The sequence below is a fragment of the Scyliorhinus torazame genome, chromosome 16, assembly GCF_047496885.1.
Source record: "Scyliorhinus torazame isolate Kashiwa2021f chromosome 16, sScyTor2.1, whole genome shotgun sequence".
NCBI lineage: Eukaryota > Metazoa > Chordata > Chondrichthyes > Carcharhiniformes > Scyliorhinidae > Scyliorhinus > Scyliorhinus torazame.
Window position 1 is genome coordinate 170,802,473 of NC_092722.1, and position 14,337 is coordinate 170,816,809.

Below are 14,337 nucleotides of genomic sequence, written 5' to 3' on the forward strand. Positions count from 1 at the left end.
CGTTACTGCCAACTATAGCCCTTACAGATTATGAACCGCAAAACATATTTTCAAACTATAAGTGATAAAAGTTGTAAAAACGAAAAAAAAAGTTGTAAATACTTACCGACCTTACACCCTACTTACCAATTAACTCACTACCTTGTAGCCTCAGCTGCAGCAGGGCAAGACCACTCTCTGAAGATTTGCAAGTTACAAAGCTAGGAGAAAAATAAAAACAACCTCTTGCTCTGCACCGAATTCCCATTCTGCTTCAAATTCCCAAGTCTCCAGAGAAGATGTGACCGTGTTTCCACAAGGATTATGAGATATTTTCTCCTGTCGATACTGTCATGGACAGATGCAGCTGCCAATGCAGGTTGTTGAGGATGAGGTCAAGTATGTTTATCTCTCATGTTGGTTCCTTCACCACCTGCCACAGACTTAGTCTAGTAGCTATGTTCTTCAGGGCATTCGCCAACTCCGTATGTAGAGGTGCTATGAGCCACTCTTAGTGATGGACATTGAAGTCTCCAACCCAGAATACATTCTACACTTTTACCACATCATTGCTTCCTCTGAGATGTTGAACATGGAGTAGTACTGATTCCAAAAGCTGGGGGTAGTACATAGAAATCAGCAAGAGGTTTCCTTGTCCATGGTTGACCTGATATGGGGTGCAGAGTCAATTTGAAGACTCGCAGCGCTTCTCCCTCCCAACTGTATACCACTGCCACTCCACCTCTTCTGGATCTGTCCTGCAGTGGGACAGAACTGGATGGTGATGGTACTGTCGGGGACATTATCTGTACAGTTTAATTCCGTGAATTTGACTATCTTAGTCTTGTAGCTAGTCTTTGGGAAATCTCTCCCAATTTTGGCACATGCGCCCTGATGTTAGCAAGGAAGTCTTTGCAAGGTCAGCAGGGCTGAGTTTGCCACTGAGTTTTGATGCCTACGTCAATGCTAGTTCTATGCCTGATTTCATTCCTTATTGATTTGCTTTTAGCCTCTTGATACAACTGAGTGGTTTGCTCAGCCTTTTCAGCGGGAATTTAAAAGTCAATCACATTATTATGGATCTGGAGGCACAGGTGAGTCAGACACGTTATCAATGGCAGATTTCCTTCCCATTAGTGAACCATTTTTTTCCCCCTTTAACAACAATCAATAATGGTTTCAAGGTCATCATTAGACTTTTAATTCCAGATGTTTATTGAATTTAAATATCGCTATCTGTCTAGGTGTGATTTGAACCCGGGTGCTCAGCGCATCACCCTGGGTTTCTGGATTGCTAGTCCAGTGACAATACCACGACACCCCCACCTCCCTTACAATGTTATAATTAATCTGAGAACCTAACTGTGGAACCAGCAATTATGTGTAAGCCAGTTCGATGGCTCTTGTACAAATGTAGCAGTGGAAAGCCCAAGGCTCTAAGTGTGAGTAAACAGTGTTGTGAAATGACACAAGGACGTTCCTGCATGGAAAAATAAACTTTACCAAATGTAACGAAGACTTAGGGCGTGATCTTCTGGCCTCCTTACACTCGTGCTCAAATGTAACGAGGCTCAATAGCAGGAGAGGCCAAAAACAGGAACTGCGTCAGGTGCCAAACAGTTTGCGATGAAACCGGCCTGCTCCTGTCGGGGAATTTGGAATATCGCCGTAGTGTGGTGAGAAACCAATTCTAACCACTTAGGCCCCATTTCCATACAATTACCCATCATCCATCGGCATCCTGTCATTCACCGGCCTCCCCAGCAAGTGGTCACGCTGATGCCGATTAGTACTCCTTTTGACAAATGTGAACATGGCGGTAGGGCTTCTGTGGGGAGCCGAGGAGGGAAGTAGCAATCTTTGCTCACAGGCAAAGAAACCGGGGGCGCTGGGTTTGCCACCCCACTGGTTGGCGGGGCATGGGGCATCCTCCGCAGGGGTGGGCAGGAAGTGCTGGGAGGGCAACCTGGGGAGGTAATTGCTCACAGAACCACCATGCCAACCCCTGGATCCCAATCCCATTCCTCGGCAAACCCTGTCCCTGCCCATCTACCCCACCAATCACCCATAATCCCCACCGACTGCTGAGGCCACTGGCTGCGTGGCTGAAGGCAATCGCTAATAGGGAATTGGCAATCGTGGTTAAATGAGCGCTTGACACATGCCAAGTGGGTTCTGTGGTGGAGCCAGGCAGCTGCTTACCTCGTCCCATGGCCTCCGATGCCCCTGGCAGCGTCCTCTGGGGCTGAAGGGCCCCGGCTCACTTGTCGGCGCCACATGTACTGTCGTGCCGTCCTGTCCCATGAGTTGACGCCGAGATGCGGCCTCAACAGGGGGGTGGAAATTGGGAGTGCTGGTGGCCACCGTTGCCTCCCCATGGGATGGGCCCGGGTTGGGACTCAGTGCCCCCTCCCGGTCAGTGTCCTAGGGCCCTGGAGTTCACCTTGGGATGGGGGGGGGCAACTGGTTTGAGCCCCAGCTGCCTCTGCATCATCTGGCTCTGCAGTTCCTCAGCAATGCTCCTCAGTGACTGGGACATATCTCCCAGTGATGGGGCCATGCTCTGCAGTGCCTCAGCCATGCCTACCTGCGACTGGGACATGCTCCGCAGTGCCTCGGCCAAGCTCCGCAGCGCCTCGGCCATTCCCATCTGAGAGCAGGACATGTCTCTTACAACCCCATCAAGGTCGGCCTGGTACTGGGTGACATCCCCCAGTTGCGCGACGCCTTGGGCACCTTCACATGGTGCTGATGTCGTGCACCAGGCTCTTCACTATGGTCGGCACCTTAGTAGTGTTAGCCTCAGTGCCAATCATTGCCGCCGCCATCTCCTGCGCCAGTAGCCTCTGGAACTCCTCCAATCGGCAATGGATCTGCAGGAGTCGCTGATCTCTCTCTGAACGTCCAGGTTGGTCCCGGGTAACTCTGTTCCAGAGACTCAGCATCAGGCTGGGACCCAGCTGGATCCAGGAATCTGCTGCTGTCTTGCTTGGGGGTTCCTGCCTCCACCAGATGTACATCAGCAGCAGTGTGGTGTTCACCAGATTTTGCCCCAGATGCCTGACGACTAACATTTCCCACCGAGGTGTGTATCTGTGCTGGTGGAGAGTGGAGATGACAGCTGTGGCGACTAACAATTGCATCCTCAGAGCTCTCCTCCGAGGTGTTCTCCTCAGAGTCAAGAGAGGGGGCCGCCCGGGATGGGCAGGCGCCATCAGCTGCTGGACCTGCGGGAGAATGGACATGTGGTCAGCGGGAGGGATGGATAAGTCAGTCAGGCAATCACTACTCACGTTTGACAGGTCCTCCGGGAGGATCCTGGTGGTCCCTCACCTCTGCGGCAGCCTCCGCATTGATGACCTCCCTGTCCTTGGCCACACCAGTCACCTCCAGGGCCTACTCCTCGAAGGAGGTAAGGATTCTCAAGTCCGGTACCCCCCGCCCTCGCCTAAGTTTGTTTGAGGTGCGACTGTTTTGGGCATTTTGCAAAACAACGTTTTGCGCGATTTACCATGGACCATGCACGAGCGGTGTATGCAGTTGATGAGATAAATACGGAATAACAGTTTTTCATGGATCTCATCATGGCGAGGAACCAGAAGAGTTTGAACAACAAAGATGAAAACAAAATGTTCAGAAAGACTGAAGATAGTAAGAACTCTCCGAAAACGACTTCCGGTGGTGTCCATTGTGTGAGCGGTCACACACAGGGCAGCTCCTGCTTGAAGGCACGATGGAACTTTGATGAAACGGGGCAGGTGAAGGTTGGAGGAGCAGTTTCCCCCAGGAGTGGTATGTCTGCTGGTTACCAAACCCGGCAGAAGACAGTGAGAGACGAGGCTAAAGAATTGGAGGAAGCCTGTACTATAGCAGCAGCCAGTGTAAGCATGCCTGTGGGAGAAGGGCTGATGCAAGGAGGAAAGCCCCAGATGGAGCATTTGATTGCTTTTATTAAGGAGGAATTGCGCCAGCAGGGGAAGAAAATATGGGAGGATCGCTCGAAGGAATTGTGGCACCCCTGAAGAGTTTGTTGGAATGGGTGGAGAAGTGTTTGGAGGTGCAGGGGTTGCAGATTTGTGAGATCGAAGGAATGATCTCGGACCACAGCGATCGTGTGGTGGCTCTGGAGGCGGAGGTGGAGTTCCTAGGAGACCGCTGTAAAATGTTGAGGGAAAAGTTGCAGGAGCAGGAGAATACCTCGAGAAGGCAGAACCTGCGAATAGTGGGCCTGCCTGAAGGAGTGGAAGGTGTGAGGTGTGTCTCGAAGATGCTGGCAGGGCTGGTGGCAGAAGGGGTGTTAGATAAGGCCCCTGAAGTGGACCGAGTGCATAGGTCCCTGAGGCAGATGCCTAGAGTCGGGGAGCCGCTGCGGACGGTGATCGTGAGACTCAACAAATTTGTGCAGAAATAGAAGATTTGCCGTTGGGCCTGGGAGATGCATACCTGCCAATGGGGTGAATAAGGTCCGAATTTATCAGGACATCGGAGCTGAATTGGCAAAGTGGCGGGCACGCGTTAACAAGGCCAAGGCGGCGATAGATCATGTTTTGGGGAGCTCTACCTGGCAAAATTATGGGTGACTTTCGGAGGCCGGGAGTATTATTTCAAAAGGTTTATGTGGGGATGGATGTTCCCATCTCCCCACCTCCAGTTTTATGGGACTGTTTATGTTTAACATTTGTTTATTTGCCTTCAGGAAAAGTCTGTTTCGGTGGGAGAAGGTAGGGTCAACAGGGAGCCTTCCTCCTTGAGCTGAAGAGTGGGGGCGGGGAGGGGAGGTCATTGGGTGGTGCCTTTGGGCAGGCGTTGCCACGCTAGCAGGTGATGCTGGTGAACAGAAGTGAGGTGGTGGGGGAGAAGGCCGAGAGGGGTGGCTGGAGGTTGTTGTGACATGACAGGGTGTGAGAAATGACATGGTCAGGGGCGGAAAAAGGGGCCATCTGGGATGGGATAGGTATAGGGTGGAATTGAGGGGTCGGGGGTTAAGTGGAGAAGATGATGGACGGTAGAGGGGATTGGAGGCGTAAGCCTCCGGTAAGGCTGGTAACGTGGACCGTCCGGGGACTGAATAGGGCGGTTAAAAGGTCCCAGATGTTCGCGCACCTCAGGAGCTTGAAAGCGGGTGTGATCTTTCTGCAGGAGACGCACCTCCGTGTGAAGGACCAGGTTTGGTTAAGGAAGGGGTGGGTGGGGCAGGTTTTCCACTCGGGGTTTGATTCGAAATCGAGGGAGTGGCGATTTTAATGAGCAAATAAATGGGATTTGTGAGTGTGAAGGGGGTGAGGGATCCGGGTGGGGGAAATGTGTTTGTGAGTGGGGTATTGGAAGGGGCACCGGTGGTGTTGGTAAATGTGTATGCACCAAATTGGATGATGTGGGTTTTATGAGGGGGTTGCTAGCGAATCCGGATTTGGCCATGCACCAGTTGATCATGGGAGGAGATTCTAACTGTGTCCAAAATAGGTCGAGCCCCAGATCGATGGGTAGGGTACGAATGGCAAGGGAGCTGGCGGGGTTTATGGAGAGTATGGGTATGGTGGATCCATGGTGCTTTCAGAACCTAGGGGGAAGAGAGTATTCCTTTTCACACATTTATAATGTGTATTTGAGGATTGATTACTTTGTAGTGAGTCGGGAGATTTTGGTTGGGGTGGAGGGGGCAGAGTATGGGGGGATAGTTATCTCGGACCATGCGCCCCACTGGCTGGAAATTCGGTTTAGATCGGGACCAGAGTGGAGGCCACAGTGGAGGTTTGACTCGGGGTTGTTGGCAGGTGGAGATTTTTGTGATAAGGTGTGGGCGGCGATTAAGGAGTATGTGGAGTTGATTCAGAATGGGGAAGTGTCGGCGGTCATTTTTTGGGAAACACTGAAGTAAGTGGTCCGGGCGGGAATTTATTTTGTTCAAGGCTCGTGGGAAAGGAGGGAGGAACATGACCGTCTCGTGAGCGAGATAGTATTCAAGAGTGCCCACCGCGGAGAGATTGGCGAGGAGGAAAAATTTGCTGGGGCAGTTTGACAGGTTGACATCGACGAGGGTGGTCGGGCAACTGCATAGGGCAAGAGGGGTGCAATATGAGTAGGGGAGAAGACAAGCCACATGCTGGCGCACCAGCTGCGGAGACAGGCCACGTTACAGGGAAATATTGAGATACGGATTGGGGCTGCGGATGTGGTGTCGGAGCCAGGGAAGATAAACGAGGCATTTAGGGAGTACTACCAGGGACTTTATGAGACGGACCTGGGGGGAGAGGAGGTGATTTCCAAACGAGCTGGAATTTCCCCAGGTGGTAAAAGCAAAGAGGCAGGCGTTGGAGATACCCCTGGGGCTGAGGGAGATGCTGGATAGTATCAGGGGTATGAAGTGGGGGAAGGCCTCTGGGCCGGATGGATACCCGGTGGAACTTTACAAGGAATTTGCAAAGGACCTGGCATCACATCTAGTGGGGGCATTTAATGAAGCACTGGGAAAGGGGAGTTGCCGGAGATGATGATGCAGGCAGTAATCACACTAATCCTGAAAAAGGGGAAGGACCCAGTAGAATGTGGGTCGCATAGGTCCATATCCCTATTGAACACGGATGTGAAAATATTGGGTAAGTTGTTGGCGGGGAGGATGGAGGATTGTGTCCGGGGGATGGTTGCAGAGGATCAAACAGGCTTCATGAAGGGCACGCAGCTCGTGAATAATATAAGAAGGCTGTTGCATGTGGTGATGAATCCGTCAGGGTTTCTGATACCGGAAGTGGTGGTGTCCACAAACGTGGAGAAGGCATTTGATTGGGTGGAGTGGCGGTACTTGTTCAATGTTTTTGGAAGGTTTGGGTTTGGGCCAAGATGGATGGATGGATGGATTTGTTTATTGTCACCTGTACCGAGGTACAATGAAAAGTATTTTTCTGCAAGCAGCTCAACAGATCATTAAGTACATGAAAAGAAAAGGAAATAAAAGAAAATACATAAAAGAAAATACATAACAGAAGGTACACATTGTAACTGCATAAGCACCGGCATCGGATGAAGCATACAGGGCTGTACTGTTAATGAGGTCAGTCCATAAGAGGATCGTTTAGGAGTCTGGTAACAGCGGGGAAGAAGCTGTTTTTGAGTCTGTTTGTGCGTTTTCTCAGACTTCTGTATCCTGCCCAATGGAAGAAGTTGGAAGAGTGAGTAAACTGGGTGGGAGGAGTCTTTGATTATGCTGCCCGCTTTCCCCAGGCAGCGGGAGTGTAGATGGAGTCAATGGATGGGAGGCAGGTTCGTGTGATGGACTGGGCTGAGTTCACGACTCTCTGAAGTTCCTTGCGGTCCTGGGCCGAGCAGTTGCCATACCAGGCTGTGATGCAGCCAGATAGGATGCTTTCTATGGTACACCTGTAAAAGCTGGTAAGAGTTAATGTGTACATGCCAAATTTCCTTAGTTTCCTGAGGAGGTTTAGGTGCTGTTGTGCTTTCTTGGTGGTAGCGTCGACGTGGGTGGACAACGGCCCATTTTTAGTGATGTGTACCCCTAGGAATTTGAAACTGCTAACCATCTCCACCTCAGCCCCGTTGATGCTGACAGGGGTGTATACAGTACTTTGCTTCCTGAAGTCAATGACCAGCTCTTTAGTTTTGCTGGCATTGAAGGAGAGATTGTTGTCGCTGCACCACTCCACTAGGTTCTCTATCTCCCTCCTGTATTCTGACTCGTCCTTATTTGAGATCCGGTCCACTATGGTCGTATCGTCAGCAAACTTGTAGATGGAGATTATGTGGCATGGGTGCGGTTGCTATATATGGCACCAAGGGCGAGAGTGAGGACGAATGATATGAGCTCACGAAGCTTTGACTTATGCAGGGGTACGAGGCAGGATGCCCGCTGTTGCTGTTTGCGCTGGCCATAGAGCCGTTGGCAATGGCTCTCAGGGCGTCGGCGGAATGGCGGGGTATTGGGTGAAAACGGGGAAAAATCTGTACGGACTGTACAGTTGATTGTTGGGAAGTATGTTTCCCGGTGTGTTTATTTGCTGTAACCTGTTTTGATACATGTTTGTAATAAAATACATTAATAAAAAACAGAAAGAAAGAAAACTCCCATCTATTACTTGGTGGCTTAATTTGATGGGAGCCAAAAATCAGGGGCGCAATTCTCCATTATTGGCGCAAAGTCCGTCGATCGGCGCAAAAAACGGCGCAAATCCGACTTGCGTCAAGCCGCAAAAATCGTCGCGAAGTCTCCGGCCCGAAATGGGCTAGCAGCGACGTGACGGGATCCACGCTTGCTCACGTGGTTCACGCCGTGCAGCGCCATACACACCGCACGGCGTGACAGCTCATAACGACGCGATGCTCCCCCCCACCCGACCGGAACACCCGACCGGAACACCCGACTGGATGGCTGTCTGCCGCTCAGCCCCGAGGTTCCAGTCACGGGATGTGCAGGCGCTCCTGGACACTGTGGAGCAGAGGAGGGAGGCCCTGTATCCCGGGCACGGCCGCATAGTTGCCCCACGCCACAGCCGGCGTCTGTGGAGGGAGGTGGCAGAGGCCGTCACCGCTGCGACCCTGACACCACGGACAGGCACCCAGTGCCACAAGAAGGTGAACGACCTCTTCAGAGCAGGCAGGGCGAGCCTCCCCCCCTCTCCCCTGCCCGATATCCATATCCCCCATCCCCCATATCCCCCCTCCCCCATATCCCCCCTCCCCCATATCCCCCCTCCCCCATATCCCCCCTCCCCATATCCCCCCTCCCCCATATCCCCCCTACCCCATATCACCCCTCCCCCATATCCCATATCCCCCCTCCCCCATGTCCCCCTCCCCATGTCCCCCCTCCCCATGTCCCCCTCCCCATATCCCCCCTCCCCCATATCCCCTCCCCATACCCCCCTCCCCCATATCCCCCCTCCCCCATATCCCCCCTCCCCATATCCCCCCCATATTCCCCCTTCCCCCATATCCCCCCTCCCCCATATCCCCCCTCCCCCATATCCCCCCTCCCCATATCCCATATCCCCCCTCCCCCATGTCCCCCTCCCCATGTCCCCCCTCCCCATGTCCCCCTCCCCATATCCCCCCTCCCCCATATCCCCTCCCCATACCCCCTCCCCCATATCCCCCCTCCCCCATATCCCCCCTCCCCATATCCCCCCCATATTCCCCCTTCCCCCATATCCCCCCTCCCCCATATCCCCCCTCCCCCATATCCCCCCTCCCCATATCCCCCATATCCCCCCTCCCCCATATCCCCCATATCCGAAAGTGAATTCAGCCCTAACCTTAACCTCTGCAATACACGCGCAACCGATGGCGTGCATTCATATACCTGTCTAACACTGTTGCCTTTTACCCCTGCCACCCCCCCCCCCCACCCCGCCACAGGAGAAACGCGCACACAACACCAGGGAGCTTGTGAGGACTGGAGGAGGCCCCGCTGATGAGAGGCCACTGACCGAACACGAGGAAAGGGCCCTGGAACTGGCTGGCGGACCTGAGGACCGGGAGGTTGCTGATGCAGACGTCGGGGGCGTACTAGCAAATGAGCCACCGATAGCCCGTCCCCATATCCACCCTCCCCTATATCCCCCTCCCCCACACCACCTGATCACTGCCTGTGTGTCTAACCATGCATGCTTCATTGTGTATCGCAGGAGCAAACGTCGAGGCACCCATCCCCGCAAATGCAGACCGCCCGCAGGATGTCCCTTGGAGACCACGGGAGACGGAGAGACCTGGAGCAACAGGGAGACGACGCCCCCGTCACGTGCGGGTGCGACGACGCAGGCGTGTGCCACCCAGCGACGAGAGGGGCAGCCACAGGCCCCCATCACAGCCGAGCCAGAACACCCCTACCCAGGACATCCCTACCCAGGACACCCCTACCCGGGACACCCCTACCCGGGACACCCCTACCCGGGACAGCACTACCCAGGAAGACGAAATACCGGACAGTGACACAGAGTGGATGGGTGGAGACGAACCCCCACCCCAAAGTGCCATGGACTCAAGAGTGGGACGAAGAGCACGACACAACGCCACTGCTGTCACCAACACCCTCCACCATCGCAGAAACACTCACCTCGGTTGGGTACTTTGGTGATGAGGCGTCTGGTACACTCACTGGTGCGCACAACACAGCCGTCCCGGTACAGCAGGTGGAGGTAGGAGCAGCAGAAGGGCCGGGCGGTCGGAGGGCAGCCCAGCCCAAGCGAACATCTGCCGCCCAGATGGATCCCGGGTTCCTGCAGTTACCACACCCACACATAGATCCGATGCAACCACCGACACGGAGACGAGCGAAGAGGGTGACGGCCGGCTTGCGGCGGCTGCAGTCGCAGGTGGAGGAGTCCACCCGCGTCCAGGAGCTGGGAGTGGTGCCGGTCATACGTGCCACACAGGCTGACACCGCACGGGTGGCGTCCGCGGTGAAGGCAATGGGTGCGACGGTGTCAGACATGGGGAACGGTTTGCGAGGCCTGGGGCTTTCCGTGCAGGCGGCGTCTGTGGCCCAGGACATGGCTGCCCTCTCACAGGAGGCCATGAGCCAGTGCCAGCGCCAGATGGCAGAGGCGCTCAACGCCATGGCCCAGTCTCTGCAGGCCATGGCCCAGTCTCAGCAGGCCATCGCTGAGGGCATCGGCGCCAGTGGCCATGTGCGAGCCGGCGTCGCACAGTCACAGACAGGGTTTGCCAACCCCCTGGGCTCCATGGCTGCAAACCTGCAGACCCCTGTCGATACCAGCACGGGCCTCCAGGACTGGCAGTGCCAGATGTCGGGGGGGGCGTCGGATGGCCAGTCCGTTCGCATCCCCCACCCATGTAGAGGCCTGGGGGCCATCGGGCACCCCAAGGGAGGAGGAGGTGGTGTGGTCCGTCCCGGGTCCCCCTGTAGGGGAGGTCCCGGAACACCGCGACACCTTGGACTCCCCCCCCTTCCATCCCAGGTGCATCGGGTGGGCAACGGGCAGGACAGGCTGGCAGCTCGCCATCCCAGTCGCCCGGGCCGCAGCCTGGCCCATCTAGACCAGGACGCCCCAGGAAACGGCCGCCCAAGGGATCCCGTGTCAGAGGGTAGGAATCACAGGAGTCCACCTCCAGTTCTGCTGTACCGTCTGGGGAACCGCGTAGACGTAGTCAAAGGGCCCGTAAGGCCAAACAATTTGACACTGAATAAGTTGGCACAGGTGCAGGGCACAGATGAGTTTTAGGGGCTCGGGCACATGCATGAACTCCTTTGGTTATTAAAGTCAATGTTACACCTACAGAAGCTGCCTTTGTGCTCTGTCCAAAGCGTGCGGGTGTGTCATGTACGTTGAGCGTAAGTGTGTGTGTGAGGGGTGGTCTTACCTCAGCCCCAGGTGAATCTGCCCCCTTCCCCCTGGTCCGCCATCAACATCCCCCCGAGCAGAGGACGGGACCGTGCGCTGCAGTGTCACAGCCGCATGCAGGGATGGTCCGGGTGGATTGTGGTACTGTGGCCATGGGTCAGACATAGTCCAACGGTGTGGAGCCAGGAGCTCATCGCAGGGCGGGTTGTCATCATCCTCCATGGCCTGCAATAGACACGCGTCCACCCGCAACTGTGTGAGCCCGGCCATTGTGCCGCAGGTGGATCGGCAATGGGGGGGGTGGTGTGCATGCGGGTGGGGTGGGTGGGGTTGGGGAGGGGGGTGAGGGTGCTGGGTGGGTGGATGAGTGGGGGGTGTGGGTGGTCGGCTGTTGCCATGGTGTGCGGTCTATGGCCACACTACCCGATTCCCACGCCCATCTAGTCAGTGAAGCGGGCGGCTATCAGCCTGTCCCGTGCCCGCTGGGCCAGCCGGTAACGGTGGACAGCCACCCGCCTGTGTCTAGCCCGTCTGCCCTGACCATTGCCCCTATCCCCCTCATCTGGGGAGGACTGCGCCTCTTCCTGCTGCTCCTCCACTCCGCCCTCCTCTGCCTGCGGCACATCGCCCCTCTGTTGGGCTATGTTGTGCAGGACGCAGCACACCACAATGATGCGGCCGACCCTATCTGACCGATACTGGAGGGCGCCCCCAGAGAGGTCCAGGCATCTGAAACGCATCTTCAGCACGCCAAAGCACCTCTCTATCACTCCCCTTGTCGCTACATGGGCATCATTGTAGCGGTTCTCCGCCTCATTGCGTGGCCTCCGTACAGGCGTCATCAGCCACGATCGCAATGGGTAGCCCCTGTCGCCCAGCAACCAGCCCCTCAGCCGGGGATGGCGTCCCTCGTACATGCCGGGGATGGATGACCGCGACAACACGTATGAGTCGTGTACACTGCCTGGGTAACAGGCGCAGACGTGCAGGATCATCATGGGGTGGTCGCAGACCACCTGTATGTTCATCGAATAGGTCCCCTTCCTATTGGTAAACACAGCCCTGTTATCTGCAGGTGGCCGCACGGCGACGTGCATCCCATCGATCGCGCCCTGGACCATGGGGAACCCGGCCACGGCAGAGAAGCCCACGGCCCGGGCATCTTGGCTGGCCCGGTCCACAGGGAAGCGGATGTAGCGGTGCGCCATGGCATATAGGGCATCTGTCACTGCCCGGATGCACCGGTGCACCGATGTCTGCGATATGCCGAACAGGTCCCCACTTGGTGCCTGGAATGACCCCGTTGCATAAAAGTTCAGGGCCACCGTAACCTTGACGGACACGGGGAGAGGGTGTCCCCCGCCAGTGCCACGCGGTGGCAGGTGTGCCAGCAGGTGGCAGATGTGTGCCACGGTTTCCCGCCTCATCCGGAGTCTCCTCCTGCATTCCCGGTCTGTGAGGTCCTGGTATGACTGCCGGGGCCGGTACACACGGGGCGCCCTGGGGTGCCTCCGTTGCTGTGGGGCCGTGACGTCCTCCTACCCCTCCTCGTCCTGTCGGTCAGGTATCCCTCCAGCCTGGGCGGCTGCCGCCTGCCCCTCTGCGGCAGCCTGCGCCGCCTCTCTGGCATGCTCCTCCTCCTCCTCCTCATCCAGGGCAACATAGACATGAGCGGCTGCCGCCACAGCGGCCAACATCGCTGGATGATCGGAAAACATGACGGCCTGGTTGGGGGGAGGGGGGGGGGGGGGAACAACGACATGTCATCATTGCCCATATCCCCTCCTCCCCCCAGCCAGGTGTCATGGACCGCATGGGTCCAACTGTTGGAGGCTGGCACCTGGCCAGGTGGACCAACTCACTTGCCCAGGCATCCCCCTCCCCGGCACGGACCCCCCATCCCCCTCCCCGGCACGGACCCCCCCTCCTCCTCCCCGGCACGGACCCCCCTCCCGGCACTCCCCCGGAGCCCAGCCCACTCTAACCACCCCCCCCGCCGCACACACACACACACAACCCTAGACACACCTCTCCCCACACATTCAGACTGCGGCCACGCCATCGCCTGCCCAGCGGCCAACCCCCCAGGCCGTCACCCACCTCCACGCTGGTCGGCGTAAACCATGAGCACAGGTTGACACCGATTAAAAGGAGGTTTGATTTACTTCGGCCCATCCGGACGGGAGAATATCGGCAGGCCCAAAATCGGCTGCCTTGCGCACACCCGTGCCATTCTCGCTGGGGGGTCGGAGAATGACGCCCCGGTTTCCTGACAGCGGCTAAACTGTTGGAATTTGGCTCTTCCGACTTTCAGCGCAGGTTACAGGCAGGCCAAAAGTCCCGACAAACGATGTCAGCAACCCCATTTGCATGCAGTACCATGTCATACATGTTAATTAAATAGTTCTCCCCCAGTTTATCCTCCTTAAGACGTCTTCGGCCGCTTCTGAGGTCTGGGAAAAGTAAAGCAGAGAACAACACAGATGCTAAGCAATCACTTCCACATGCTACATGGCATGCCTATACATGGGAATCCAGCTAGGAAATGTGAGGCGCACTTAACTATTATTGCCAATTCCGTAATTAGCTATAGCCTTCAGTCGTGCGGCCAGTGGCCTCCGGGGTCAGGAGGAGTTATGGTTGGTCGGTGGGCCAGACTAGCAGGGGCTAGTGTTGCCCCGGGAACACATACACAATCCAGGGGTTGGCATGGCACACCTACAAGCGATTAGACCCCCTCATGAGACCATGGGTGGACCCCCCCCGCTCAGCGATCTCTGCCCCCCCCATGGCAGCCCACCCGACTGAGGCTGGTTCCATGGTTCCTCCCCCAAACCCCTCCAAGCACCAGGGCAGCAACCCTAGTGCCTTGGGCTCTCTGCTTGTAAGCGAAGGTGGCTACTCACCTCTTCGGGTTGCCGCAGCAGCCCTTCCACTAGTTTCACATTTTAAAAAGGAGTACTAATGAACGTCTGTGTGACCACTTGCTGGGGAGGCCGTTAGAGCACGGGAGGTGGTTGCTGTTAATTGTATGGAGATTGGCCTT

The 14,337-nt window shown here is 56.1% G+C and overlaps 1 protein-coding gene across 1 annotated transcript in view; it reads left to right on the top strand.

The window, feature by feature from the left end:
* Positions 1-1,013: 1,013 nt before the first annotated feature.
* Positions 1,014-14,337, top strand: part of LOC140392452 (coiled-coil domain-containing protein 172-like) — a 138,101-nt gene continuing 124,777 nt past the window's right edge. Inside the window, exon 1 of the mRNA XM_072477703.1 lies at positions 1,014-1,073. Within this exon, the coding sequence (XP_072333804.1) occupies positions 1,056-1,073 (18 nt within the window). The 5' untranslated portion in view covers positions 1,014-1,055. The remainder of the gene's footprint in view (positions 1,074-14,337) is intronic.